At 38.9% G+C, this 27,948-nt stretch overlaps 1 protein-coding gene across 1 annotated transcript in view; it reads left to right on the top strand.

Annotated features, from left to right (window-relative positions):
* The window catches only part of si:dkey-150i13.2 (mitochondrial carnitine/acylcarnitine carrier protein), a 26,070-nt gene extending 2,650 nt beyond the window's left edge, over positions 1-23,420 (top strand). The window contains exons 2-9 of the mRNA XM_062051937.1: positions 6,899-6,991; positions 7,117-7,244; positions 15,659-15,749; positions 19,042-19,159; positions 20,460-20,532; positions 20,609-20,718; positions 22,941-23,062; positions 23,134-23,420. Coding sequence (XP_061907921.1) covers positions 6,899-6,991; positions 7,117-7,244; positions 15,659-15,749; positions 19,042-19,159; positions 20,460-20,532; positions 20,609-20,718; positions 22,941-23,062; positions 23,134-23,196 — 798 coding nt within the window. The 3' untranslated portion in view covers positions 23,197-23,420. The remainder of the gene's footprint in view (positions 1-6,898; positions 6,992-7,116; positions 7,245-15,658; positions 15,750-19,041; positions 19,160-20,459; positions 20,533-20,608; positions 20,719-22,940; positions 23,063-23,133) is intronic.
* Positions 23,421-27,948: the final 4,528 nt, after the last annotated feature.

Raw genomic sequence — 27,948 nt, 5'->3', positions numbered from 1 at the left:
CATACCATCACAGATGCTGGCTTTTCAACTTTGCGCCTATAACAATCCGGATGGTTCTTTTCCTCTTTGGTCCGGAGGACACGACATCCACAGTTTCCAAAAACAATTTGAAATGTGGACTCGTCAGACCACAGAACACTTTTCCACTTTGTATCAGTCCATCTTAGATGAGTTCAGGCCCAGCGAAGCCGACTGCGTTTCTGGGTGTTGTTGATAAACGGTTTTCGCCTTGCATAGGAGAGTTTTAACTTGCCCTTACAGATGTAGCGACCAACTGTAGTTACTGACAGTGGGTTTCTGAAGTGTTCCTGAGCCCATGTGGTGATATCCTTTACACACTGATGTCAATTGTTGATGCAGTACAGCCTGAGGGATCAAAGGTCACAGGCTTAGCTGCTTATGTGCAGTGATTTCTCCAGATTCTCTGAACCCTTTGATGATATGACGGACCGTAGATGGTGAAATCCCTAAATTCCTTGCAATAGCTGGTTGAGAAAGGTTTTTCTTAAACTGTTCAACAATTTGCTCACGCATTTGTTGACAAAGTGGTGACCCTCGCCCCATCCTTGTTTGTGAATGACTGAGCATTTCATGGAATCTACTTTTTAACCCAATCATGGCACCCACCTGTTCCCAATTTGCCTGTTCACCTGTGGGATGTTCCAAATAAGTGTTTGATGAGCATTCCTCAACTTTATCAGTATTTATTGCCACCTTTCCCAACTTCTTTGTCACGTGTTGCTGGCATCAAATTCTAAAGTTAATGATTATTTGCAAAAAAAATAAGTTGATCAGTTTGAACATCAAATATGTTGTCTTTGTAGCATATCCAACTGAATATGGGTTAAAAAGGATTTGCAAATCATTGTATTCCGTTTATATTTACATCTAACACAATTTCCCAACTCATATGGAAACAGGGTTTGTAAATAGGGATGTCTGATAATGGATTTTTGCCGATATCCGATATTCCAATATTGTCCAACTCTTTAATTACAGATACCGATATCAACCGATACCGATATATACAGTCGTGGAATTAACACATTATTATGCCTAATTTGGACAACCAGGTATGGTGAAGATAAGGTCCTTTTTTTTTTAAATTAATAAAATAAAATAAGATAAATAAATTAAAAACATTTTCTTGATTAAAAAAGAAAGTAAAACAATATAAAAACAGTTACATAGAAACTAGTAATTAATGAAAATGAGTAAAATTAACTGTTAAAGGTTAGTACTATTAGTGGACCAGCAGCACGCACAATCATGTGTGCTTACGGACTGTATCCCTTGCAGACTGTATTGATATATATTGATATATAATGTAGGAACCAGAATATTAATAACAGAAAGAAACAACCCTTTTGTGTGAATGAGTGTGAATGGGGGAGGGAGGTTTTCTGGGTTGGTGCACTAATTGTAAGTGTACCTTGTGTTTTTTATGTTGATTTAATTTTTAAAAAAGCAAACAAAAAAACAAAAAACGATACCGATAATAAAAAAAAATGATACCAATAATTTCCGATATTACATTTTAAAGCGTTTATCGGCCGATAATATCGGCAGGCCGACATTATCGGACATCTCTAATAATAAAGAAGGAAAAAAACATATATAAGTCGCACTGGAGCATAAGTCGCATTTTTTGGGGAAATTTATTTGATAAAACCCATCAATAAGAAGAGACATTTGAAAGGCAATTTAAAATAAATAAAGAATGGTGAACAACAGGCTGAATAAGTGTACGTTATATGAGGCATAAATAACCAACTGAGAACGTGCCTGGTATGTTAACGTAACATATTATGGTAAGAGTCATTCAAATAACTATAACATATAGAACATGCTATACGTTTACCAAACAATCTGTCACTCCTAATCGCTAAATCCCATGAAATCTTATACGTCTAGTCTCTTACGTGAATGAGCTAAATAATATTTGATATTTTACGGTAATGTGTTAATAATTTCACACATAAGTCGCCGTGACTTATTTAGATTTTTTTGCTGTTTTACTGTGTGTAGTGTTTAGTTCTTGTTTTGCGCTCCCATTTTGGTGGCTTTTCCTGTTTTGTTGGTATTATCCGGTTGCAGTTTCATGTCTTCCTTTGAGCGCTATTCCCCGCACCTGCTTTTTTTTAGCAATCGAGAATATTTAAGTTGTTGCTATCTTTTTTTGTGTGGACATTGTTGATTGTTATATCATGTACGGATGTACTTTGTGAACGCCGTCTCTGCTCCACACGCTGTAAGTCTTTGCTGTCGTCCAGCATTCTGTCTTTCTTTACTTTGTACTTTACAGCATCGACACTCAACAACGGCACACTATTTGCAGATTATAATTACTGGTTTGCAAAAAATATTTTTAAACCAAATAGGTGAAAGTGCATAATCTCCCACGGCACACCAGAATGTATCTCACGGCACAGTGGTTGAAAAACACTGCTATAACCCCCCAGTATATCAACATAAACAATACTGTGCTTTAAATTTTGATCGTAAATAACAACAATAGTCAACTATTTCAGCGGTGTGGAGCGTTCAAGTACATAAAGAAAACAATATTGTTAATAATTTATATACCGTATTTTTCGGACTATAAGTCGCAGTTTTTTTCATAGTTTGGCCGGGGGTGCGATTTATACCCCGGTGCGATTTATACTCCGAAAAATACAGTATATATATATTTATCATATTTATATCATATGTTTTTAATCATATTTATTTGATATTGTTTTTTATATTGGTTTTATATGTATTTATTTTTTGTTTTTATTCAGTCATTGGTGGAGAAAAGGATAATATTTTAATATTCTTTTTAATATTGTTGTGCAGCACTTTGGAAACATTTTGTTGTTTAAATGTGCTATATAAATAAAGTGGATTGGATTGGATAATATTCTTTCAGTATGGCGTTATAGTATGACATCATCATGTCGTTCGTAATGAAGTATGCTAACAAAAAAGCTAAAATATATATTTAAGGACACATCTTTGTGTTTGTATTTGTTACTACTATCAATATTTCAGCCTTTTTTCATTACATTATGCCAGGGGTGTCCAAACTTTTTCCACTGAGGGCCGCACACGGAAAAATTAAAGCATGTGAAGTGAAGTGAAGTGAATTACATTTATATAGCGCTTTTTCTCAAGTGACTCAAAGCGCTTTACATTGTGAAACCCAATATCTAAGTTACATTTAAACCGGTGTGGGTGGCACTGGGAGCAGGTGGGTAAAGTATCTTGCCCAAGGACACAACGGCAGTGACTAGGATGGCGGAAGCGGGGATCGAACCTGCAACCCTCAAGTTGCTGGCACGGCCGCTCTACCAACCGAGCTATACCGTCCCTGTGTGGGGGCCATTTTGATATTTTTAATTTTCAAACCATAACAAAATATATGGATTTTTTATTTATTTTACCTTTAGGGGCCCCGGGGACCATAAAGGGTTCAGTCATCAACTTCAAGTTGATATAAAGTAATACAAATGAAAAAAAAAGTTTTATGGCTTTTCTGTCAAAAACAACTTAGTTTTTTTTATAGTAAAACTGAAATATGCCGTATTTAGTAATTAGAGCCCTAAAAGATCAATAATGCAGGACACCATTGATTTTATTCAGATATATCTGTCGATTTTATGCTGGAACTATTATTTTGTTTGTTTTATGCGCTTTTGTCAAAGAAAAATTTGGTGTTTTTATATGGCTACTACACAATATATGCAATATTTACCACATAAAACATTTTAAAGTGAAATATTTGAAGTAATTGGAGGCCTGAAAATAATTCATTATAACATGGATTTTTTGTCATTATTTTTTTTTTTTGAGCAATGGCAAAAAAAGAAAAATAAAGAAAGACAAAAGAAAAAAAAACAGCCTACATGGCAGCTTTTGTGTCAACATTGCAACTTTTTCTCGTTAGATTTCAGCTCATTCCACTTTTTTTAATGTTCTTTTTTATTTTTACAATAGTATTTCCAGAATGTATGGCGGGCCGCAAATGGCCCCCGGGCCGCACTTTGGACAACCCTGTATTATGCCAATGAAATCTATTTTTTTCATAATTTTTCTTTTTAATTGTATTGTATTTCTGCAATAATACTGTGCTCAGCAAATGTCCCCCTAGCAACCCTAGCCTCCCTGGTGAAATAAGTAAAGTGTTGCCAAAATATAAAAATAAATATTAAACAAAACTAGATGAAGCAATTCCTGAAGGAAATGCGTGTGAATGCTCCATTGCTGAAGTTGAACTGAAATGCTGACAGAATGTAATATGAATGTAAGATTAGTTTGAACGTTGAAGAGTTTGAATTTCCAGGAAAAACGGAATTTGGTTTGGAACTTGGGAAAGTGTTAGTTGGATGAGTTGAATGTGTTGACGGTGAAATGGTTTGAATCGGTGGAAAAATGTGGGAATTGTCGAAGTTTAAAAAATGGACAATTAATTTTGAATGCAGAAAATGTCCCTGAAAACTGGGAATTTTTGGAAATCCAGGATTTTTTTAAAAATTGTTGAAAGGGAGCACACAATTCCTGAACAGGCTGAATATTTTAGAGTTGGAACGGTTTGAATTGGATAAAAAATGTGGGAATTGTGGAACTTTGAAAAATGTCCCATTCATTTCAATGGGAATTTGGAAAGTTTGGGAAAAGCGCACATTTTTTGGAAAATGTTAAGACTTGAATGTTCTGAATTAGTTGAAATGGTCGATGTTGAAATTTTTCAAATCGGTCGAGAAATATTTAAGTAGTACAATTTTTAATTGAGAAATGGTATTAAGGAATTCCAGGAATTTCGGGAAAACCGGGAATTTTTCCAGTTTAGGAGGTTCCTGATTAAGAGGAAGGTTTGGACAGTGGAACGGTTGAAGTGGGTTGAAAAATGTGAAAGGAGTAGTCGCCAGAAAAAAGGGAATTCTGGGAATTCCTGGAATTTTTTAGAACTTGGAAAAATTATAGTTTGAATTTCCAGGATTAGTGGAATATGTTAAAGGTGGAATGGTTTGAGTCTGTTGAAAAATGTGGAAATGGTGGAAGTTTGAAAAATGGCCAATTAATTTTGAATGGAAAAATGTCCCGGAAAACCTGGAATTCTGGGAAATCTGGGAGTTTTTGGAATTTGTCAAGGGAAAGCCCACGATTCCCGAATAGGCTGAACTGTTTGAAGTTGGAACGGTTTGAATCGGATGAAAAAGCGCCAAAATCTGGAAAAGAAGAAGAAAAAAACATATTCATAAATAATTAAAATAAGATGAAAATACATAAAAAAATAAATAATTAAACATTTAAAAAAAAAAAATAATAATAAAAAAAAAATATATATATATATGTATATATATATATATATATATAAAAGACGAATCATTGTTTTTATTCGTTATTAGTTTAAATTGCAGACTTTTCTCTGTTTGTCTTTTTGCTCTATTTTCTTTATTTTTATGACTATTTACATTGTAGATTGTCACATCAAAACTATGAATGAACACATGTGGAGTTATGTACTAAACAAAAAAAGGTGAAATCACTGACAACATGTTTTGTATTCTAGTTTCTTCAAAATAGCCACCCTTTGCTCGGATTACTGTTTTGCACACTCTGGGCATTCTCTCGATGAGCTTGAAGAGGTAGTCACCTGAAATGGTTTTCACTTCACAGGTGTGCTTGAAGCTCATAGAGAGAATGCCAACAATGTGCAAAGCAGTAATCGGAGCAAAGGGTGGTTATTTTGAAGAAACTAGAATATAAAACATGTTTTCAGTTATTTCACCTTTTTTTGAAGATTTAAAAATCACACTAGGATTTAAGATCAGACACAGTTTTAGGTCAGGCGGATTTTAATGTGAAACCTGGATCCAGCATGACCTAAAGATTAGACCTGGTTCCCCCATTATAGCAATGGATTGAAGATTAGACCTAGATTTCAACCCAAACATTACTATTAGATTTGAGTTTAAAATCAGGATCTAATGTTACATGTCCAAACCTGGTTTTACCATCAAAACCTGTCTTTGCTGTTAGACCTGGTTTGAAGATCAGGCCGAGCTTAAGGTCGGCTCTAAGAGATGCTATCTTCTTTTTAACGTTTGACCCGGCTGGGTTTTGGTTGAAGCTGGCTTCTTCCATATCAGACCAGCCTTAAAGATCTTCTTGGGTTTAAACTGAAATCCCAGTCAGAGCTTTCTTAGCACCTAGGCCTAGCTTAGTAGTATCAATACAGATAAATCTGGGTTTACAGTCACACCACCATTGTTAAACATGGTTTTAAGATCAGGCCCCAGCATGACAAATGGATTTAAACCCTGACCTAAGTTCTAGGTTTAGACCTGGCATTATGTTAGACCGGAGTTTACAATTACAGCTGGCAATAACGTGAAACCTGGCTTGAAATCAGCCTTTGTAGAAATGTTAGCTCTTATGTTTTAGTGTTTTGATTAGCCTAGTTCATTACAAAGGACACTCCTATCATATTGAAATAATATTATTAACATTGTTTGTTTTATTTACTTGAAGGCAGCACATCAATGCGGTTCTTTTTACAATGTTTTATAGTTGATTATTGTTGTTATTTATGATCATATTTATAAGCACAGTGTTTGCTTTAATGTACTGAGAGGTTATTTTACAAATGTATAGCTTTCGGCAGCTTATACTGACTATTACTGTAAATTCTGTTGTTATCGTACACTCTGAAACACGTTTCAATATAGAAGTGAATTTTAAAGTATGTGGGTTCAGTTTATTTTTAATTTTTATCGTGGTCGAATCGAATGAGTATTGAGATTCGTGGAAATAAATAGGTATCGACCACTGAAATTCTGGTATCAGGACAACCCTGGTCGATCCAGGTCAGAATAATCACAAAGATTGCAAAAAAACTGTTGTGTTTTGTCAGGTGAGGCTTCAGACTCAGCCCAAAGCCTCGTGCGCCCAGTATGTGGTCTACACAGGAACCTACGACTGCTTTCGCAAGACCGTCTCTAAAGAGGTGAGTGCAATGATACGCAACGTTGTCATGTCGTAGTTTCATGCGCGCAAAAGGGCCAAGTGTCCTTAGTGTGGTTGAAAGTACCAGCATTTTATCTCTAATAATGTGTGTGTTTGTGTGATTAGGGCCTCCTGGGCCTGTACAAAGGGATGGGCGCCCCGTTGGTGGGCGTTGCCCCCATGATGGCCATCAGCTTCTTCGGCTTCGGTTTGGGGAAACAGCTGCAGCAGACGGACTCTGGACACCCGCTAACGTTAGTACAAGAGCACTCACGCACTTGACCGGACGCGACTTTAAAACCAGGTTTCATTCTGTTGCTCGGTCTTAAAGTCGAGTGTACTTTACCTAAGTTTGATGACAAAACAACTTAACAATATTTACCTAAGTTTGATGACAAAACAACTTAACAATATATAAAACAATATTGGAAAAAGTATTTGATAATAGAATTCGTGGCTTCATTGAAAAGCACAAATTATTATCTGATGGTCAATATGGGTTCCGACAAAATAGGTCAACTTCATTAGCTCTAAGTGATCTAATAGAGAACATTGCTAATGGTATCAAGAAAAACAAATTTGTTATAGGAATCTTTATTGACTTGCAAAAGGCTTTCGATACCATTGACCACCAGATTTTGGTAAATAAACTGGAAAACTATGGCATAAGGGGAGTGGCAGGGAAATGGCTGAAGAGCTACTTGAATGAGAGACAGCAGATTGTTCAGATCGATCAACATCAATCTACACTCATGAACATAACCTGTGGAGTCCCCCAGGGGTCGATACTAGGACCCACACTATTTATAATGTATATCAATGAAATATGTAAAGTATCAACACTGCTGAAGTTCATCCTCTTTGCTGACGATACAACCATTACATGTGCAGGTGACGACATGAAGCAACTTCTGGCCTCTGTAACTGAGGAGATGATCAAGTTAAAAACTTGGTTTAATACCAACAAATTGTCTCTGAATTTAAAAAAGACCAAAATCATGCTCTTTAGCAATCGAAAAAGTAATATACCCATCAGGATTGTTATTGATGATACACCAATAGAATATGTTCAACAAATTTCATTTTTAGGAGTGGTAATAGATGAAAATATATCATGGAAGCCTCATATAAGTTACCTGAGGAAAAAAGTTGGTAAATGTGTTGGAATGATGAGGAGATCATGTAATTTATTGAATAACAATGCTCTACTGTTATTGTATCATTAATTTATTATGTCATATTTAAACTATTGTGTTGAAGTCTGGGGAAATTGTTATAAATCTCATCTACAGCCTTTAGTCACTCTGCAGAAAAAGGCCATTAGGATTGTGTCCAATGTTCACCAAACAGCATCAAGGGTTGGAATTGGGGGTTAAATCACCAAAATGATTCCCGGGCGCGGCGCCGCTGCTGCCCACTGCTCCCCAAGGGGATGGGTCAAATGCAGAGGACAAATTTCACCACACCTAGTGTGTGTGTGACAATCATTGGTACTTTAACTTTAACTTTAACTACAGACATCATACAAATACACTATACATGGAGTTAAAGCAACTTAAACTGCACGATGTAATCAACTTTAAAACTGCTCAAATTATGTTTAGGGCATCCCAAAACTCTCTACCATCCAATATACAGAACCTATTCCAGGATAGAGGTGCTCACCGTAGTTACAGTCTAAGAGGAAACAAATTATATTTTCCTAAATTTAGAACAACTTTAAAATCAATGTGCATTTCAGTGCGTGGAGTCAGTCTGTGGAACAACTTAGGGGACGAGTTAAAAACCTGTTCTAACATGATTCAATTTAAAAGACTGTTTAAAAAAGAAGTAATGAAGAGGTACGAGGAGGAAAGAGAGTGATGCCCTCAGCACAGAGCGATGAGAGAGAGGTGTATGGTCAGAGCGTGTGTGTGTGTGTGTGTGTGTGTGGGTGTGTGTGGGTGTGTGTGTGTTTTGTCTCGCCTTGTCTTTTCTCACAATGGTACTATTGTATTGTTAGTGTACAGGAGCTTTTCTTGTTTTTGTTTGTATAGTATTGTTCTTGTATTATATTGTTTATGTGGAATGAGTGAGAGGGGTTGGGATATTATAAGCATTTGCTTCATCCAACCCCTTTTCAAGCCTTGCATAAATGTCTCTGCCAAAATGTAAAAAAAAAAAAAAAAAGTGTGTTGTACAGTGCAGGTTTGAAATAAATAATTCAATTCAATTCAATTCACTTCAACCCAGGTCTAACACTTCAAAATTAGGTTGAGCCTAGAACTTCAGATTCAAATCCAGGTTCAACGTTTAAGTATCTGTCAGTTTAAAACCAGATCTGAACCTAGAAGCTAGAGATAGCGTATGAACCAAGGCAGATCACACACCAGGTCTGACATAATGCTAGGTCTAAACCTGGAAAGTTACTGTAGGTCAGCTCTTAAACAGCTCTCATTCTGTTGCCTGATCCTAAAGTCAAGTGTAACCGACTATCTGTAATTATAAACCTAAGTTACCAAATTCGTAAGATCAGGCAACAGAAGGAGAGCTGGTTTTAGAGTCGACCGACAGTAACTTTTCAGGTTTAGATCTAGCATTATGTCAGACCTGGTGTGCGATAAGCCTTGGTTCAAATACTAGGTCTAGCTTCTAGGTTCAGATCTGGTTTTAAACTGACAGGCACTTTAACCTTGAATCCTGGATTCGAAATCAGTCCTGAATCTAAAGTTCTAGGTTCAGATCTAGCTTTGTAGTGTTAGACCTGGATTAAGGTTGTTTTGTAATTTAACTTAAACTTAGGTGACCTAGGCCCCAGCATTTCACATGGACTTAAGCGCTGACCTAAGTTCTAGGTTTAGACCTGGCATTATGTCAGACCTGAGTTTACAATTACAGCTGGCAATAACGTGGAACCTGGCTTGAGATCAGCCTTTGTAGATTTGTTCGCTCTAGCTTAGGTCACCTAGGTTTAAGTTTAACTACAAAACAACTTTAACCCAGGTCTAACACTACAAAGCTAGGTCTAGCTGGATTCAGGACTGATTTTAAATCCAGGATTCAAAGTTAAAGTGCCTGTCCGTTTAAAGCCAGGTCTGAATCTAGAAGCTAGAGCTAGCGTATGAACCAAGGCAGATCACACACCAAGTCTGACATAATGCTTGGTCTAAACCTGGAAAGTTACTGTAGGTCAGCTCTTAAACAGCTCTCATTCTGTTGCCTGATCCTAAAGTCAAGTGTAACCGACTATCTGTAATTATAGACCTAAGTTACCAAAGTCGTAAGATTAGGCAACAGAAGGAGAGCTGGTTTTAGAGTCGACCGACAGTAACTTTTCAGGTTTAGATCTAGCATTATGTCAGACCTGGTGTGTGATAAGCCTTGGTTCAAATGCTAGGTTCAGATCTGGTTTTAAACTGCGAGCACTTTAACCTTAAATCCTGGATTTGAAATCAGTCCTGAATCTAAGGTCTAGGCTCAGACCTAGCTTTGTAGTGTTAGACCTGGGTTAAGGTTGTTTTGAACTTAAACTTAGGTGACCTAAGTTTAATTAGGAGACTTAAGTTTAAGTTTAATTACAAAACAACCTTAACCCAGGTCTAACACTACAAAGCTAGGTCTGAGCCTAGAACTTTAGATTCAGGACTGACTTCAAACCATGTTTAAAATAACGCTACTTGCCACTTTAAAACTAGTACTAAACCTAGAAACTAGATCTAACTTTTCTACAATGGCTGATCTCAAGCCAGGTTTCACGTTATTGCCAGCTCTTAATTGTAAACTCTGGTCTAACATAATGCCAGGTCTAAACCTAGAATGTAGGTCAGGGCTTAAATCCATGTGTCATGCTGGGGCCTGAGCTTAAAGTCATGTTTAACAAATGTGGTGTGACTGTAAACCCAGGTTTATCTGTATTTATACTACTAAGCTACTAAGCTAGGCTTAGGTGCTAGGAAATCTCTGACTGGGATTTCAGTTTAAACCCAAGAAGATCTTTAAGGCAGGTCTGATATGGAAGAAGCCAGCTTCAACCAAAACCCGGCCGGGTCAAACGTTAAAAAGAAGCCAGCATCTCTTAGAGCCGACCTTGGCTTAAGCTCTGCCTGATCCTCAAACCAGGTCTAACAGCAAAGACCGGTTTTAATGGTAAAACCAGGTTTGGACATGTAACATTAGATCCTGACCAGAATCTGATTTTAAACCCAAATGTAATAGTAATTTTAGGCTTGAAATCTAGGTGTATTCTTCAATCTGTTGCTATTATTAGACCTGGTTGCCCCAAACAGGTCTAATCTTTAGGTCATGCTAAATCCAGGTTTCACACCTAAAACTGTGTCTGATCTTAAATCCTAGTGTGATTTTAAATCTTAATGGTCTGATTTTGATCTCCGGTTTAGCATGATCTTGAATCGCAAACCTGTCAAATTGACCTGGCGAGGTTCAGGCACCAAGAGAATGTTTGAGTAGGTTGTTCCTCGAAAGAGACCTCTAAATATAAACGTTTACATTCCCCTCCCCTTTACTGTCATTGGCTTGTGTGAGACAACGCCCCTCCACCCACCCACCACCTCAGGTTACCCCCACCTCCCACGCCTTCTTCCTGTATGTCACAATGGCAGCTGGACTGAGGGTAAACACTTTGTCCTTCTTTTGTCCCCGTCTGCTTCTACAAACCCCAAAAGCAGTGAAGTTGGCACGTTGTGTAAATCGTAAATAAAAACAAAATGCAATGATTTGCAAATCCTTTTCAACTTATATTCAATTGCAACTGCAAAGACAAGATACTTAACGTTTGAACTGTAAAACGTTATTTTTTGGCAAATATGAGCTCATTTGGAATTTGATGCCTGCAACATGTTTCAAAAAAGCTGGCACAAGTGGCAAAAAAATTTGAGAAAGTTGAAGAATGCTCATCAAACACTTATTTGGAACATCCCACAGGTGAACAGGCTAATTGGGAACAGGTGGGTGCCGTGATTGGGTATAAAAGCAGCTTCCATGAAATGCTCAGTCATTCACAAACAAGGATGGGGCGAGGGTCACCACTTTGTGAACAAATGCGTGAGCAAATTGTCCAACAGTTTAAGAACAACATTTCACAATGAGCTATTGCAAGGAATTTAGGGAATTCACCATCTATGGTCTGTAATATCATCACAAGGTTCAGAGAATCTGGAGAAATCACTGCACGTAACATTGAATGCCCGTGACCTTGGATCCCTCAGGCGGTACTGCATCAAAAAGCGACATCAGTGCGTAAAGGATATCACCACATGGCCTCAGGAACACTTCAGAAAACCACTGTCAGTAACTACAGTTTGTCGCTCTATTTGTAAGTGCAAGTTAAAACTCTACTATGCAAAGCCAATGCCATTTATCAACAACACCCAGAAAAGCTGCCGGCTTCGCTGGGCCCGAGCTCATCTAAGATGGACTGATGCAAAGTGGAAAAGTGTTCTGTGGTCTGACGAGTCCACATTTCAAATTGTTTTTGGAAACTATGGACGTTGTGTCCTCCAGAACAATGAGGAAAATAACCATCCGGATTGTTATAGGTGCAAAGTTGAAAAGCCAGCATGTGTGATGGTATGGGGGTGTATTAGTGCCCAAGACATGGGTAACTTACACATCTGTGAAGGCACCATTAATGCTGAAAGGTACATACAGCTTTTGGAGCAACATATGTTGCCATCCAAGCAACGTTACCATGGACGCCCCTGCTTATTTCAGCAAGACAATGCCAAGCCACGTGTTACAACAGCGTGGCTTCATAATAAAAGAGTGTGGGTACTAGACTGGCCTGCCTGTAGTCCAGACCTGTCTCCCATTGAAAATGTGTGGCGCATTATGAAGCCTAAAATACCACAACGGAGACCCCCGGACTGTTGAACAACTTAAGCTGTACATCAAGCAAGAATGGGAAATAATTCCACCTGAAAAGCTTCAAAAATGTGTCTCCTCAGTTCCCAAATGTTTACTGAGTGTTGTTAAAAGGAAAGGCCATGTAACACAGTGGTAAAAATGCCCCTGTGACAACTTTTTTGCAATGCGTTGCTGCCATTAAATTCTAAGTTAATGATTATTAGCACAAAAAAATGAAGTCTCTCAGTTGGAACATGAAATATCTCGTCTTTGCAGTCTATTCAATTGAATATAAATTGAAAAGGATTTGCAAATCATTGTATTCTGTTTTTATTTACCATTTACACAACGTGTCAACTTCACTGCTTTTGGGTTTTGCATAGTTATATTTTGATAAACAATCATAAATGAATCTTTCAGCATATGCACAATATTGACATCTATAGTTATATTTTGATAAAGACGGGGGGAAACACACCTACTTGTAAACGGCGCTTGCAACAGCAACAAACATGGCAGAAGGCGTGAAGTTAGATCATGAAATGCAACGATACATATTTATCCAGGAGAGTTTTGATACCAATGTCCTTGACCCAGCCACACCCAAAGAAGTTGTAGACCTTCATGCTTTTCCAAGTTTCATCTGTTTTGTCTTGTAGAAGAGAACCAGGTATCAGTTTCCAAAAAGTAAAATGTATGACTTTTTAAAACGCCGCTGTACGGAGTGGTACATGGATGTAGGGAGAAGTACAGAGCGACAATAAACTTTAAAGGCACTGCCTTTGCGTGCCGGCCCAATCACATAATATCTACGGCTTTTCACACACACACAAGTGAATGCCAAGCATACTTGGTCAACAGCCATACAGGTCACACTGAGAGTGCCCGTATAAACATCTTTAAGACTGTTACAAATATGCGCCACACTGTGAACCCACACCAAACAAGAATGACAAACACATTTCGGGAGAACATCCGCACCGTAACACAACATAAACACAACAGAACAAATACCCAGAACCCCTTGCAGCACTAACTCTTCCGGGACGCTACAATATACCCCCCGCTACCCCCCCATTCCCGCCTTTCTCATGCTCTCTCAGGGAGAGCATGTCCCAGGCCAGTCTAGTACCCGCACTCTTTTACTATGAAGCCACGTTGATGTAACACGTGGCTTGGCATTGTCTTGCTGAAATAAGCAGGGGCGTCCATGATAACGTTGCTTGAATGGCAACATATGTTGCTCCAAAACCTGTATGTACCTTTCAGCCTTAATGGCGCCTTCACAGATGTGTAAGTTACCCATGTCTTGGGCACTAATACACCCCCATACCATCACAGATGCTGGCTTTTCAACTTTGCGCCTTTAACAATCCGGATGGTTCTTTTCCTTTTTGGTCCGGAGGACACAACGTCCACAGTTTCCAAAAACAATTTGAAATGTGGACTCGTCAGACCACAGAACACTTTTCCACTTTATCAGTCCATCTTAGGTGAGCTCAGGCCCAGCGAAGCCGACGTCGTTTCTGGGTGTTGTTGATAAACGGTTTTCGCCTAGCATAGGAGAGTTTTAACTTGCACTTACAGATGTAGCGACCAACTGTAGTTACTGACAGTGGGTTTCTGAAGTGTTCCTGAACCCATGTGGTGATATCCTTTACACACTGATGTCGCTTGTTGATGCAGTACAGCCTGAGGGATCGAAGGTCACGGGCTTAGCTGCTTACGTGCAGTGATTTCTCCAGATTCTCTGAACCCTTTGATGATATGACGGACCGTAGATGGTGAAATCCCTAAATTCCTTGCAATAGCTGGTTGAGAAAGGTTTTTCTTAAACTGTTCAACAATTTGCTCACGCATTTGTTGACAAAGTGGTGACCCTCGCCCCATCCTTGTTTGTGAATGACTGAGCATTTCATATAATCTACTTTTATACCCAATCATGGCACCCACCTGTTCCCAATTTGCCTGTGGAATGTTCCAAATAAGTGTTTGATGAGCATTCCTCAACTTTATCAGTATTTATTGCCACCTTTCCCAACTTCTTTGTCACGTGTTGCTGGCATCAAATTCTAAAGTTAATGATTATTTGCAAAAAAAAAATTTTTTTATCAGTTTGAACATCAAATATGTTGTCTTTGTAGCATATTCAACTGAATATGGGTTGAAAATGATTTGCAAATCATTGTATTCCGTTTATATTTACATCTAACACAATTCCCCAACTCATATGGAAACGGGGTTTGTAAATATGGCAGTGCCATGTTGGCATTTTTTTTCCATAACTTGAGTTGATTTATTTTGGAAAACCTTGTTACATTGTTTAATGCATCCAGCGGGGCATCACAACAAAATTAGGCATAATAATGTGTTAATTCCACGACTGTATATATCGGTATCGGTTGATATCGGAATCGGTAATTAAGGGTTGGACAATATCAGGATATCGGATATCGGCAAAAAAGCCATTATCGGACATCTCTAGTCTGTACCCCTTGGGTACTCAGTTCGCACTCTGTTTGCTGCACAGTATCCCTGATGGTTCGGTGGTCCCCCACTTGGTTTACTCCCGTTCAAAAGTCACGTGACTGAATACAACCTATCGGCCGCTATTTCATTACATTGATTTATTATTATCTTTTGAGCAGTGACAGTTTTAAAGGAAAGAACAGCCTGCATGGCAGCTTTGTGTTTCATATTAGAGTGAACGTTGCAACTTTTTCTCACTGCGATTCACCTGTTTATTGCTCTTTTTTATGGTTTTCTTAACCAATCAGTGATTTATTCCAAAGGTGTTCCTGTTGTGACATTATTGTGTTGTGTTCAGGCATGCGCAAATATTCCTGTCGGGATGTCTGGCGGGGGTCTTCACCACTGTAATCGTGGCTCCAGGAGAGAGGATTAAATGCTTACTGCAGGTAAAGTCCATTAAACAACCATACATCCAACGCTTCAGTTCTTTAGTTCCTCCTACGTTTCTCTCGTACATTATCATCCGGTGACCATGGATGGGGTTGATAGTGCAGGTGGTCTTGGTTAATGAGTACACTTGAGAGTTGAGCGTAGTTACGGACACACACACACGGCAACAATGAGCGCAGCGAGGCCGAAAACTAATAAAGACACACAAACTGAAGACAGGACATATGTCTGGTTCAAACACTGATGACATCTATTAAACAAGACAAGAGGCAAAGAATTAAACAGAGACAGAATTCAATTTGGACTCAATTGAGGAGACACGCCTGGACACACTGTACCCTTGTACAGTATCTCAGCACGCTCTGCCAAAAGATGGCATGTCTCCTTCTTTTATTTTGGACCCTCCCTAACCACCTGGCCACCGCTGTTTCCAAAGGACAAAGGTCGCAAAAAAGTTCACAGAAAAGGTCGTAAACAATTCACAGAAAAGGTCAGTTCAAAAAGAGTTCCATAAAATAGTTCAAAAAGAGTTCGTAAAATACTTCAAAAAGAGTTCGTCTGGAAATTGGGCAGATCCTGTCATCTCTCCGCTTTGAAGTCCTTAAGCCAGAACAACATCCTTCTGTTGATTACCATACATGAGAGAACACAGGAACACCATCTTGCTCCCCCCCCCTACACAGTGGAGTTTTACGAGCCTTACTCTTGGTAGGTTTCAAAAGACAGCCTTTTGTCTTCTTGTCAGGAACACAATGTAATACAACGTTTTTGTGATAATTTAGAAACAATTATTCTAACAGGCAATAATAAACACAAACAGAAGTCCAACACAAATGTATTTATATAATTTTTCTGCCTTTACATTACTATTAGTGTTGTTTTTTTGCAGGTTATATTGGTCCTTAAGTAGTAAGGTGGTTTGCGATGCCAGGAGGGCGTGTGTAACCCTGGGGAACATGCTTTTGTCACGATGGGCTTTGGGCTTCAGAAAAGAAATATAAAAAATAACAAAAAGCGCATTAAAAAAGGAGTGAGGAAAAACAACTAAGGATGCACACAAAAGGTGTGGAGAGGAAACACTTAACACTACACGGCAGCGCCGGATCGGAGCCACGGGAACGAGGAGCGTGAGTGAAGCAAGAGTAGATGAACTCACCTGGAAGGGTGAACCATCAGGAATCTACTGGCGCAGAGTGAAGGGACTGGAGAGCTGGGCTTTTTTTTTTATGGAATTGTGCTTATTGTTCACAAACATTATGAGAGACAAGAACACACGTCTTTATTTTTTTTATTTTTACGATTTTAAAGATGATTAAAAAAAAACGCTATAAAGATGCGGGTAATGGCAGTCATCGTTGTAGCCTTCATAGCCACTAAAACAACTTCAAAACCCTCCATGTTTTATATACACACTGCAAATATATGTATAATGTAGTGACAGACACCTTCATAACAATATGTACAATATACACACTGCATGTATATTACAAAACCCAAAAGCAGTTAAGTTTGCACGTTGTGTAACTGGCAAATAAAAACAGAATACAATGATTTGCAAATCCTTTTCAACTTATATTCAATTAAATAGACTGCAAAGACAAGATATTTAATTTTCCAACTGAGAACCTTAATTTTTTTTTGCAAATCATCATTAACTTAGAATTTAATGGCAGCAACACATTGCAAAAAAGTTGTCACAGTGGCATTTTTACCACTGTGTTACATGGCCTTTCCTTTTAACAACACTCAGAGGAGACACATTTTTGAAGTGGAATTCTTTCCCATTCTTGCTTGATGTACAACTTAAGTAAATACTTTGTTTGTGGTATTTTAGGCTTCATAATGGGCCACACATTTCCAATGGGAGACAGGTCTGGACTACAGGCAGGCCAGTCTAGTACCCGCACTCTTTTACTATGAAGCCACGCTGTTGTAACACGTGGCTTGGCATTGTCTTGCTGAAATAAGCAGGGGCGTCCATGGTAACGTTGCTTGGATGGCAACATATGTCGCTCCAAAACCTGTATGTACTTTTCAGCATTAATGGTGCCTTCACAGATGTGTAAGTTACCCATGCCTTGGACACTAATACACCCCCATACCATCACAGATGCTGGCTTTTCAACTTTGCGCCTAGAACAATCCAGATGGTATTTTCCTCTTTGGTCCGGAGGGCACGACCTCCAATGTTTCCAAAAACAATTTGAAATGTGGACTCGTCAGACCACATAACACTTTTCCACTTTGCATCAGTCCATCTTAGATGAGCTCGGGCCCAGCGAAACCGGCGGCGTTTCTGGGTGTTGTTGATCAATGGCATTGGCTTTGCATAGTAGAGTTTTAACTTGCACTTACAGATGTAGCGACCAACTGTAGTTACTGACAGTGGTTTTCTGAAGTGTTCCTGAGCCCATGTGGTGATATCCTTTACACACTGATGTCGCTTGTTGATGCAGTGCCGCCTGAGGGATCGAAGGTCCGTAATATCATCGCTTACGTGCAGTGAATGTTCTAGGTTCTCTGAACCTTTTGATGATATTACGGACCGTAGATGGTGAAATCCCTAAATTCCTTGCAATAGCTGGTTGAGAAATGGTGTTCTTAAACTGTTGGACAATTTGCTCATGCATTTGTTCACAAAGTGGTGACCCTCGCCCCATCCTTGTTTGTGAATGACTGAGCATTTCATGGAAGCTGCTTTTATACCCAATCATGGCACCCACCTGTTCCCAATTAGCCTGTTCACCTGTGGGATGTTCCAAATAAGTGTTCGATGAGCATTCTTCAACTTTCTCAGTCTTTTTTGCCACTTGTGCCAACTTTTTTTTAAACATGTTGCAGGCATGAAATTCCAAATGAGCTAATATTTGCAAAAAATAAAGTTTTTCAGTTTGAACGTTAAATATCTTGTCTTTGCAGTGTATTCTATTGAATATAAGTTGAAAAGGATTTGCAAATCATTGTATTCTGTTTTTATTTACCATTTACACAACGTGCCAACTTCACTGGTTTTGGTGGTTGTATGATAATATAATATTTGTTGCATCATTAGATGATATAGTAGTTTAAATAGTATTTTATGTATTTTATTCTGCAGAAATGTATATAGATAGCAACGTGTTGTCTCCAGGCCATATAAAATGATGTGACGGGTCAGATGTGGCCCCGGGCCCTGAGTTTGACACCTGTGCATTAAACTATGAAGTTAAGTAGAGGGCCGCAAAATATGGGCTGCAGGTTTGAGACCCCTGTTCTGCACGTAGACCTGAAATGTGCTGTGTGTCGTAGGTGCAGGCTGGCGGGGGCGTGTCCAAATATTCCGGTCCCCTCGACTGCGCCGTGCGGCTCTACAAGGAGCAGGGCATCCGCAGCGTCTACAAAGGAACCGTGCTGACGCTCATCAGAGGTACGTGACACATGCTAGCTGATAGCATGCTAGCTGATAGCATGCCAACGTTCGCTTGCAAGCATGCTAACATTAGTATGATAACGTTTTGAGCTAAATTTGCAACCGTTGAATCCAGAGTCATATAACTTGGTATGTGATACTGTTAGCATGCAAAAGTTAGCATGCTAGTAAGCTAATATTAGCATGCTAACTTTTTTTTGGCCTTTTTTTGCACTTTTTTTCTCTACTTCCACAGCCATACACCTTACAGTCATATAACTTGGTATGTCACACATTCTAACTGATAGCATGCTAATGTTAGCTTGCTAGCATGCTAACATTAGCATGATAACGTTTTGAGCTAAATTTGCAACCGTTTACCCCAGAGTCATATAACTTGCTATGTGACACTTGTTAACTGTTAGCATGCAAACGTTAGCATGCTAACTTTTTTTTGGCCTATTTTTCACTTTTTTCTCTACTTCTGCAGCCATACACCTTACAGCCATATCAGTTGATAATGTGAGACATGCTAACTGTTAGCATGCCAATGCCATCGTTGGCACACATGCTAAGTGTTAGCATTTTAATGTGCGCTAATGTTTTAGGCTAGCTCTGTAGCTCATTTTGTACAGTTACACCTAAAACTCACAGATTCAGACACTCGGCACCATCGTAAAAGTACGTCTGCTTCCGGCAACCCCCGGCCAGAGGTCCAAGGCACAGATAGCAGGCCCATCAAAATGATTTATTATTAATTAATTAATTTAATGACACATTTAGGTGATGATTCAAAAATGTACTCATTTATTTCTCTCATTTGGCACTTGACAGCACTCCATGGATTTATTATATTTTTCAAACTAAGTCTTCAAAGTCAGTGGGCGGATCCTAACACCTGATTGGTTACCCAGTACTTCCACGCGCAATGATTGGTACAGATTTGTGTAAGCCCCGCCCACTGACTTTGACAGGTGATATATGGGACAAGATTAAATAAATAAATACATCTTTAAATGATTACTTGAGTGTGTCATTAAGGGCATTATTAAATGAATCCTGAATGATTAATTAAAGAATTGAATAATGTTTTTTTACATTTAATAAATTGATTACACATTTAATAACATACTTGTATTTAATTCCAAATATAAATAATTAAAGAAACATTTCTGTAATTATTTGAAGATGTATTTATTTAACTTTGTCCCATTTGGCCGTCCATGCTTTATCATCTTTATTTGATGTATTAGCAGTTAGGTCATAAGCGCCCCCTTGTGTCATGTCCAAAGTGCACATCGTCTTCCCTCTCTGCCAGACGTGCCTTCTAACGGTCTCTACTTCCTGACGTACGAATACCTCAAAAACCTCCTGACCCCGGAGGGTCAAAGGTCAGTCGCCGTGAAAAGGCTAAAGATGAAAACAATGGCGTGGTCCGAAAACGTGGTTTTGATGTGTGTGTTTTAGCGTTTCCCAGCTCGGCGCCGCTTACATCCTGCTCGCTGGAGGCGTGGCCGGACTCTTGAACTGGACCATTGCGCTGCCCCCGGATGTCCTCAAATCCAACTTTCAGACCGGTGACTCCGCCTTTTTCACTTCCAAGACAAAACCGATATCAGTCCGATACGATACCCGCAAAAATCACACAGTTTTATCAGTTAGAAAAGACTTGATCATAGGAAATTAGTCAAACAGATGACAAATACTCACCTATTTGCTGTCTTTAAGTTGAAGTGGAGTGGTAATTGTTTTTAGCGACACATGGTGGCCACAATAATTCATTAGGCTAAGCCCATGACGCAGTAAGTTGAATGATGCGGACACATTTTTTACCGGATACTTTCTAATACGCGTCTGCCGTGTGTAACGTAGGCTGGCAAGTGTGGCTGACAACCTCAAGAGCAGTGCTGGCTATCAGGTTGATGGCTCGGTAGCCAGCACGTGTGTCGTTCATGCAAACGGCTTAGGTCCGAGTTCCTGGCGGAACAGAAAAAGTAGAGACTGAACCAAGTGGGTTATAGTGGTGCCGTGAGACGGATGAGAGTGAGGTGAGTGTAACTGAGTGGTAAACCTCACTCCCTGACAACCTCAAGAGCAGCGCTGGCTATCAGGTTGATAGTTCGGGCGGAACAGAAAGAGTAGGGATTGGACCAGGCGGGTTACAGTGGTGCCGTGACCCGGATGAGAGTGAGATTTAGGGCGGTGAGTGTAGCGGAGGCCAGCCAGTGTGGTAAATCTAACTCCCTGACAACCTCAAGAGCAGTGCTGGCTATCAGGTTGATAGCTCGTGCAGAACAGAAAAAGTAGGGACTGAACCAGGCAGGTTACAGTGGTGCCGTGACCCGAATGAGAGTGAGTTTTAGGGCAGTGGGTGTAGCGGAGGGCAGCCAGTGTGGCTGGGCCTTGTGTATGTTGGTAGTCCTCACTCCCTGACAACCTCAAGAGCAGTGCTGGCAATCAGGTTGATAGCTCGGGTGGAACAGAAAAAGTAGGGACTGAACCAGGCAGGTTACAGTGGTGCCGTGACCCAGATGACAGTGAGTTTTAGGGCAGTGAGTGTAGCAGAGGGCAGCCAGTGTGGCAGAGCCAACTGTAGGTTTGTAAAACTTACTCCCTGACAACCTCAAGAGCAGTGCTGGCAATCCGGTTGATAGCTCGGGCGGAACAGAAAAAGTAGGGACTGAACCAGGCAGGTTACAGTGGTGCCGTGACCCGGATGAGAGTGAGTTTTAGGGCGGTGAGTGTAGCGGAGGCCAGCCAGTGTGGCTGGGCCTTGTGTATGTAGGTAATTCTCACTCCCTGACAATCTCAAGAGCAGTGCAGGCAATCAGGTTGATAGCTCGTGCAGAACAGAAAAAGTACGGACTGAACCAGGCGGGTTACAGTGGTGCCGTGACCTGGATGAGAGTGAGTTTTAGGGCAGTGAGTGTAGCAGAGGGCAGCCAGTGTGGCAGGGCCAATTGTAGGTTTGTAAAACTTACTCCCTGACAACCTCAAGAGCAGTGCTGGCTATCAGGTTGATAGCTCGGGCGGAACAGAAAAAGTAGGGACTGAACCAGGCAGGTTACAGTGGTGCCGTGACCCGGATGAGAGTGAGTTTTAGGGCGGTGAGTGTAGCGGAGGCCAGCCAGTGTGGCATGGCCAACTGTGGGTTGGTAAATCTTACTCCCTGACAACCTCAAGAGCAGTGCTGGCTATCGGGTTAGTAGCTCGATAGCATACTTGTCTTTCATGTGAATGACCTAGGTTTGAGTCCCGGGCGGAATAGAAAAAATAGAGACTGAACCAGGCAGGTTACAGTGGTGCCGTGACCTGGATGAGAGTGAGTTTTAGGGCGGTGAGTGTAGCGGAGGCCAGCCAGTGTAGCTGGGCCTTGTGTATGTAGGTAATTCTCACTCCCTGACAATCTCAAGAGCAGTGCAGGCAATCAGGTTGATAGCTCGTGCAGAACAGAACAAGTACGGACTGAACCAGGCGGGTTATAGTGGCACCGTGACCTGGATAAGAGTGAGGTTTAGGGCGGTGAGTGTAACGGAGGCCAGCCAGTGTGGCTGGGCCATGTGTGGGTTGGTAATCCTCACTGCCTGACAACCTAAAGAGCAGTGCTGGCTATCGGGTTGATCGCTCCGTAGCTAGCACGCTCATCTCGGGACTGCACCAGGCCAGTTACACTTGAAGACTTTGTAAGTGTCTGCAGGACTGATTGTATCGGAGCTGATATCGGATATTTTACATGCAAGCCGATTTTCTAGACCAAGCACCCGGCGACTAAGGCGGTTAACTGAGTGGTGTTTAACAGCTGCGGACGGCAAGTACAGAGGACTGGCGGACGTCTTGAGGACGCTGCTCCGGGAAGAAGGACCCAAGGCGCTCTACAAAGGCTTCAACGCCGTCTTTCTCCGAGCCTTCCCAGCCAACGCAGTAAAACTCCTACACCGCCTGCACCCAGTCCGCCGGGGGAGTACTTACTCGCTCTCTCTCTCCCTGCCCAGGCCTGTTTCCTGGGGTTCGAAGTGGCCTTGAAGGGCTTGAACTGGCTCATGCCCAGCTGGTGAGTGAGCGCCCGTTTGGACCAACAATCTGCCCTGACCGTCCGACTTCAGAATGCCACGCTACGCAAAATCAGCTTTCATGCTTCATATTCTGTGTTTACTATTAGAGGTGCTATTGTATCTATCTATGTAAGACTGCATTTCTGATTGAAAGAATGTTTATATTTAAAAACTTGTATAGCAGATGTAGTTGTGTACACTTTATCAATAAAGTAATTTAAATTGAACTGCTGTCTTATTTTATTCTGTTAAACGTATACAGGAGCGCTGAAGGATCGCCATTTACGGCGCCCCGTAAAAGGTGGGAAAAGGGTACATGCGGGGAAGGGTGAGTTAAAAAAAAAAAAAAAAAAGTAGATCTCAGACTGAGCTCTTATTGAGGGTGAAGGTGGCGTGGACTGATGCAGAAGGGGGGAAGAAACGTGATAGCCGTAGCATATACAAGCATGTTGACATAGAAACCACAAGACTTGCAACAGGAGGGACAGTGGCGGGCATCCGTCCCGAAGCTGCCAGTTTTCCGTCAAACCACGTGGGGTGAGGCGTCGAAGGCACGGGATGGGGGTGTGGGGTACGTGTGTGTGTGGTGTATGGTTGTCTCGATACCAGTATTTTGGTACCGGTACCAAACTGTATTTCGATACTTTTCAAAATACAAATGTCATTATTAGCTTTATTTTAATAAACATGTATTTCTTATTGCAAGTTTGTCTTTAAATAAAATAGTGAACATACAAGACAACTTGTCTTTTAGTAGTAAGTAAACAAACAAAGGCTCCTAATTAGTATGCTGATGTATGCAGTAACATATTGTCATTTATCATTCTATTTTTTTTGTCAACATTATGAGGGACGAACTGTAAAAATTGATTATTAATCTACTTGTTCATTTACTGTTAATATCTGCTTATTTTCTGTTTTAACATGTTCTATCTACACTTCTGTTAAAATGTTATAATCACTTATTCTTCTGTTGTTTGATACTTTACATTAGTTTTGGATGATACCACACATTTAGGTATCGATCCGATACCAAGTAGTTACAGGATCGTATATTGGTCATATTCAAAGTCCTCATGTGTCCAGGGACGTATTTTCTGAGTTTATAAACATAATAGGAATTTTTTTAAAAAGGAAAAATGATTTTGTGACGATAAAAAATATAGATGTAATCATAGTATCGACTAGATCAGCTATTGTACTTGGTATCATTACAGTGGATGTCAGGTGTAGATCCACCCATGGGTAGACAATTATTGTCTTTACTGTAGGAATTTAAGTTGTTTTAGTTTGTTTTTTACATTAGATATCTATATATCTTAGGGACCTATAGACTATCTCTTGCTGCAGCAGCAGAGTTTATTCTGTCTTGACACTTTGTATTGAAATTTTGAATTGCATTCTTCCATTAAATGATCATGTTTACAGTGATTGTTTTATATGTATTTTTTATGTATGTCGCTTTGGATAAAAGTGTCTGCCAAATACTTCAACATAAACATATATAAACACCTGAAAGTCTTTATATCAGCTAAAACCATCAATCTGTTTCACTGGATTCAGAATAAAACCAAATTCTGTCTTACCCAACAATGTTAGTATTTGAATATTGTTACTTGAAGACTTATTCCTGGTTACAATTATACTGTTAAGAAAGTATTGTCTTATACTTTGCCTAAAATGAGACTGCATCATAATCAGTGGCGGCTGGTGAATTTTGTTTTAGGTGGGGCTGAAAGTTTGTAAACCTAACCCCAGTAGGGGGGTCATCCTCCCCCAGAAGATTTCTTTGTGATTTTCACATACAAATGAAGCATTCTGGTGCATTCTGACAAAATAATGAAGACGAAATAGAACAATTCATAGGTTTGCAGAGAACTATATACAATATATATATATGTGTATTTATATGTATGTGTGGGAAAAATCACAAGACTATTTCATCTCTACAGGCCTGTTTCATGAGGGGTTTCCCTCAATCATCAGGAGATTTTCTCCTGATGAAAATCTCCTGCTGATTGAGGGAAACCCCTCATGAAACAGGCCTGTAGAGATGAAATAGTCTTGTGATTTTTCCCACACATACATATTATGCTGTACCACGGTATCGAACACAATTTTTTGGGGGGGATAATCTAATTAAGACATATATATGTATTTATATACATGCAATATATATATATATATATATATATATATATATATATATATATATATATATATATATATATATATATATATATATATATATATATATATATATATTTTTTTTTAAACGGGCGATAAACATAGATTTACTAATTACAGACCAGTGTCACTGCTGTCACAATTTTCTAAAATAATTGAAAAAATATTTGTAGAAAAATTAGACAGTTTTATTGAAAAGAACATGCTGTTGAGCGAGAGCCAGTATGGATTCCGGACCAATAGATCCACTGCTTCAGCTGTAATGAATATAATGGAGGATATAGCAACAGCAACTGATAATAAGAAATACACTATAAGGATGTTTATCGATCTTAAAAAGCATTTGACACAATAGATCATTCTATATTATTGTCCAAGTTGCATTCATTTGGTGTGAGAGGAGTAGTTTTAGACTGGCTAAGAAGTTATTTAGATAATAGACAAGAGTTTGTGGATTTTGTGGGTAATACATCTGAACAAATGAGGCTTGAATGTGGAATTCCACAAGGTTCGGTTTTGGGACCAAAATTGTTTATTTTATATATTAATGATATATGTGAGGTATCAAAGTTATTGAAATTTGTATTATTTGCGGACAACACCAACTTTTATAGTTCGAGACATGACTTAAAAGTAGGGATTTGTCCGATAATGGTGTTTTGCCAATATCCGATATTCCGATATTGTCCAACTCTTAATTACCGCTACCGATATCAACCAATACCGTTATATACAGTCGTGGAATTAACACATTATTATGCCTAATTTGGACGACCAGGTATGGTAAAGATAAGGTCCTTTAAAAAAAAAAAAAAAAGATAAATAAATTAAAAACATTTTCTTGAATAAAAAAGAAAGTAAAACAATATAAAAACAGTTACATAGAAACTAGTAATTAATTAAAATGAGTAAAATTAACTGTTAAAGGTTAGTACTATTAGTGGACCAGCAGCACGCACAATCATGTGTGCTTACGGACTGTATCCCTTGCAGACTGTATTGATATATATTGATATATAATGTAGGAAGCAGAATATTAATAACAGAAAGAAACAACCCTTTTGTGTGAATGAGTGTAAATGGGGGAGGGAGGTTTTTTGGGTTGGTGCACTAATTGTAAGTGTATCTTGTGTTTTTTATGTTGATTTAATAAAAAGATAAAAATAAATAAATTTTTAAAAATGATACCGATAATAAAAAAAAACGATACCGATAATTTCCGATATTACATTTTAAAGCATTTATTATCGGACATCTCTACTTAAAAGCGTTATCAAACATTATTGAACAGGAAATGATTAAACTTAAGAGATGGTTTGATGTCAATAAATTATCGTTGAATGTGAAAAAAACAAAGTTTAGGATTTTTTGTAAGAGGAAAAGGGAGGAAACGATCAAACTTTCAATAGATGGAATTGATATTGAAAGGGTTTCTGAATTACATTTTTAGGAGTGATACTGGATGACGGTCTGACATGGAAATCTCATATTGCACATGTACGGAAAAAGATGTCTAAGAGTATTTTTATATTACACAAGGTAAAATATGTGTTAGATTATAGGGCAATGTGTATATTGTATTGTGCACTTATATTGCCATATATCAGCTACTGTGTGGAAGTGTGGGGGAACACATATAAGAGTAGCGTAAAGGCATTGTATCAACTACAGAAAAGAGCTATAAGGATTATTCATAAAGTAGATTACTTAGAACACACTAACATATTATTTATTAATTCTGGTTTATTGAAACTACAGGAGCTAGTAAAGTTACATACATTTTGTGTCATGTTTAAGGCTAAAAGTAAAACATTACCAGCAAATTTCCAATAAATGTTTGTCATCACTTCTGAGAATACAGAGCATAGACGAAAAATGTCATTTCTAGGACAACTTTAAAACAAATGTGTATATCAGTGGTGGGGGTTAAACTATGAAATTCTCCTTACAATGAGATAAAAGACTGTAAAAATATATTCCAATTGAAAAAATATATAAAGACAGAACAATAAAATCATATGGACAGCCATAAGTGTTTACATTTTGCTTTATATTTATTATTTTACTTATTTTTTTGTCTGGTTTTGTATTTGTTTTGTATCATCCCGTGAGGTGTATATTACTTTTTTTGTTCGGTTTGTACTTCATGAAGTTTTGCACTTGTGGTTTTTTTTTGTGTGGTTTTTGTTTGTTTTCATTACATTTGGATGTATTTGTTTGGTTTGTATCCATTAAGTAAGACTATGTATTACGTTGAAGGGGGCAGGAAAATATAAGATTTTTCTTCATCCTGCTCCTTCTTAGGCATTGGTGTGTAAATGTGTGTTTAGTTGCTGAGGTTTAATTGTCTATCCATCAAGGAAGGAGATAAATAAAAAATGAAATGAAATATTCAGAACTATTGAAGATCTTTGCGCCTTCTCAACTCTGTGGTAATATTATTTTCACAAAATACAACCAATAGTACGTTAATGTTAAATCTTAGTTGTGAAAAGGAATCCCCCGATTCCTATTTTCAACAGTCCGCTCATTTGAGCAGGAAAACGTTGAACACCATCTTTGTTTTCG

The sequence above is a fragment of the Entelurus aequoreus genome, linkage group LG07, assembly GCF_033978785.1.
Source record: "Entelurus aequoreus isolate RoL-2023_Sb linkage group LG07, RoL_Eaeq_v1.1, whole genome shotgun sequence".
NCBI classification, from domain to species: Eukaryota; Metazoa; Chordata; class Actinopteri; order Syngnathiformes; family Syngnathidae; genus Entelurus; species Entelurus aequoreus.
This window is presented reverse-complemented; position numbering and strand designations above follow the sequence as displayed.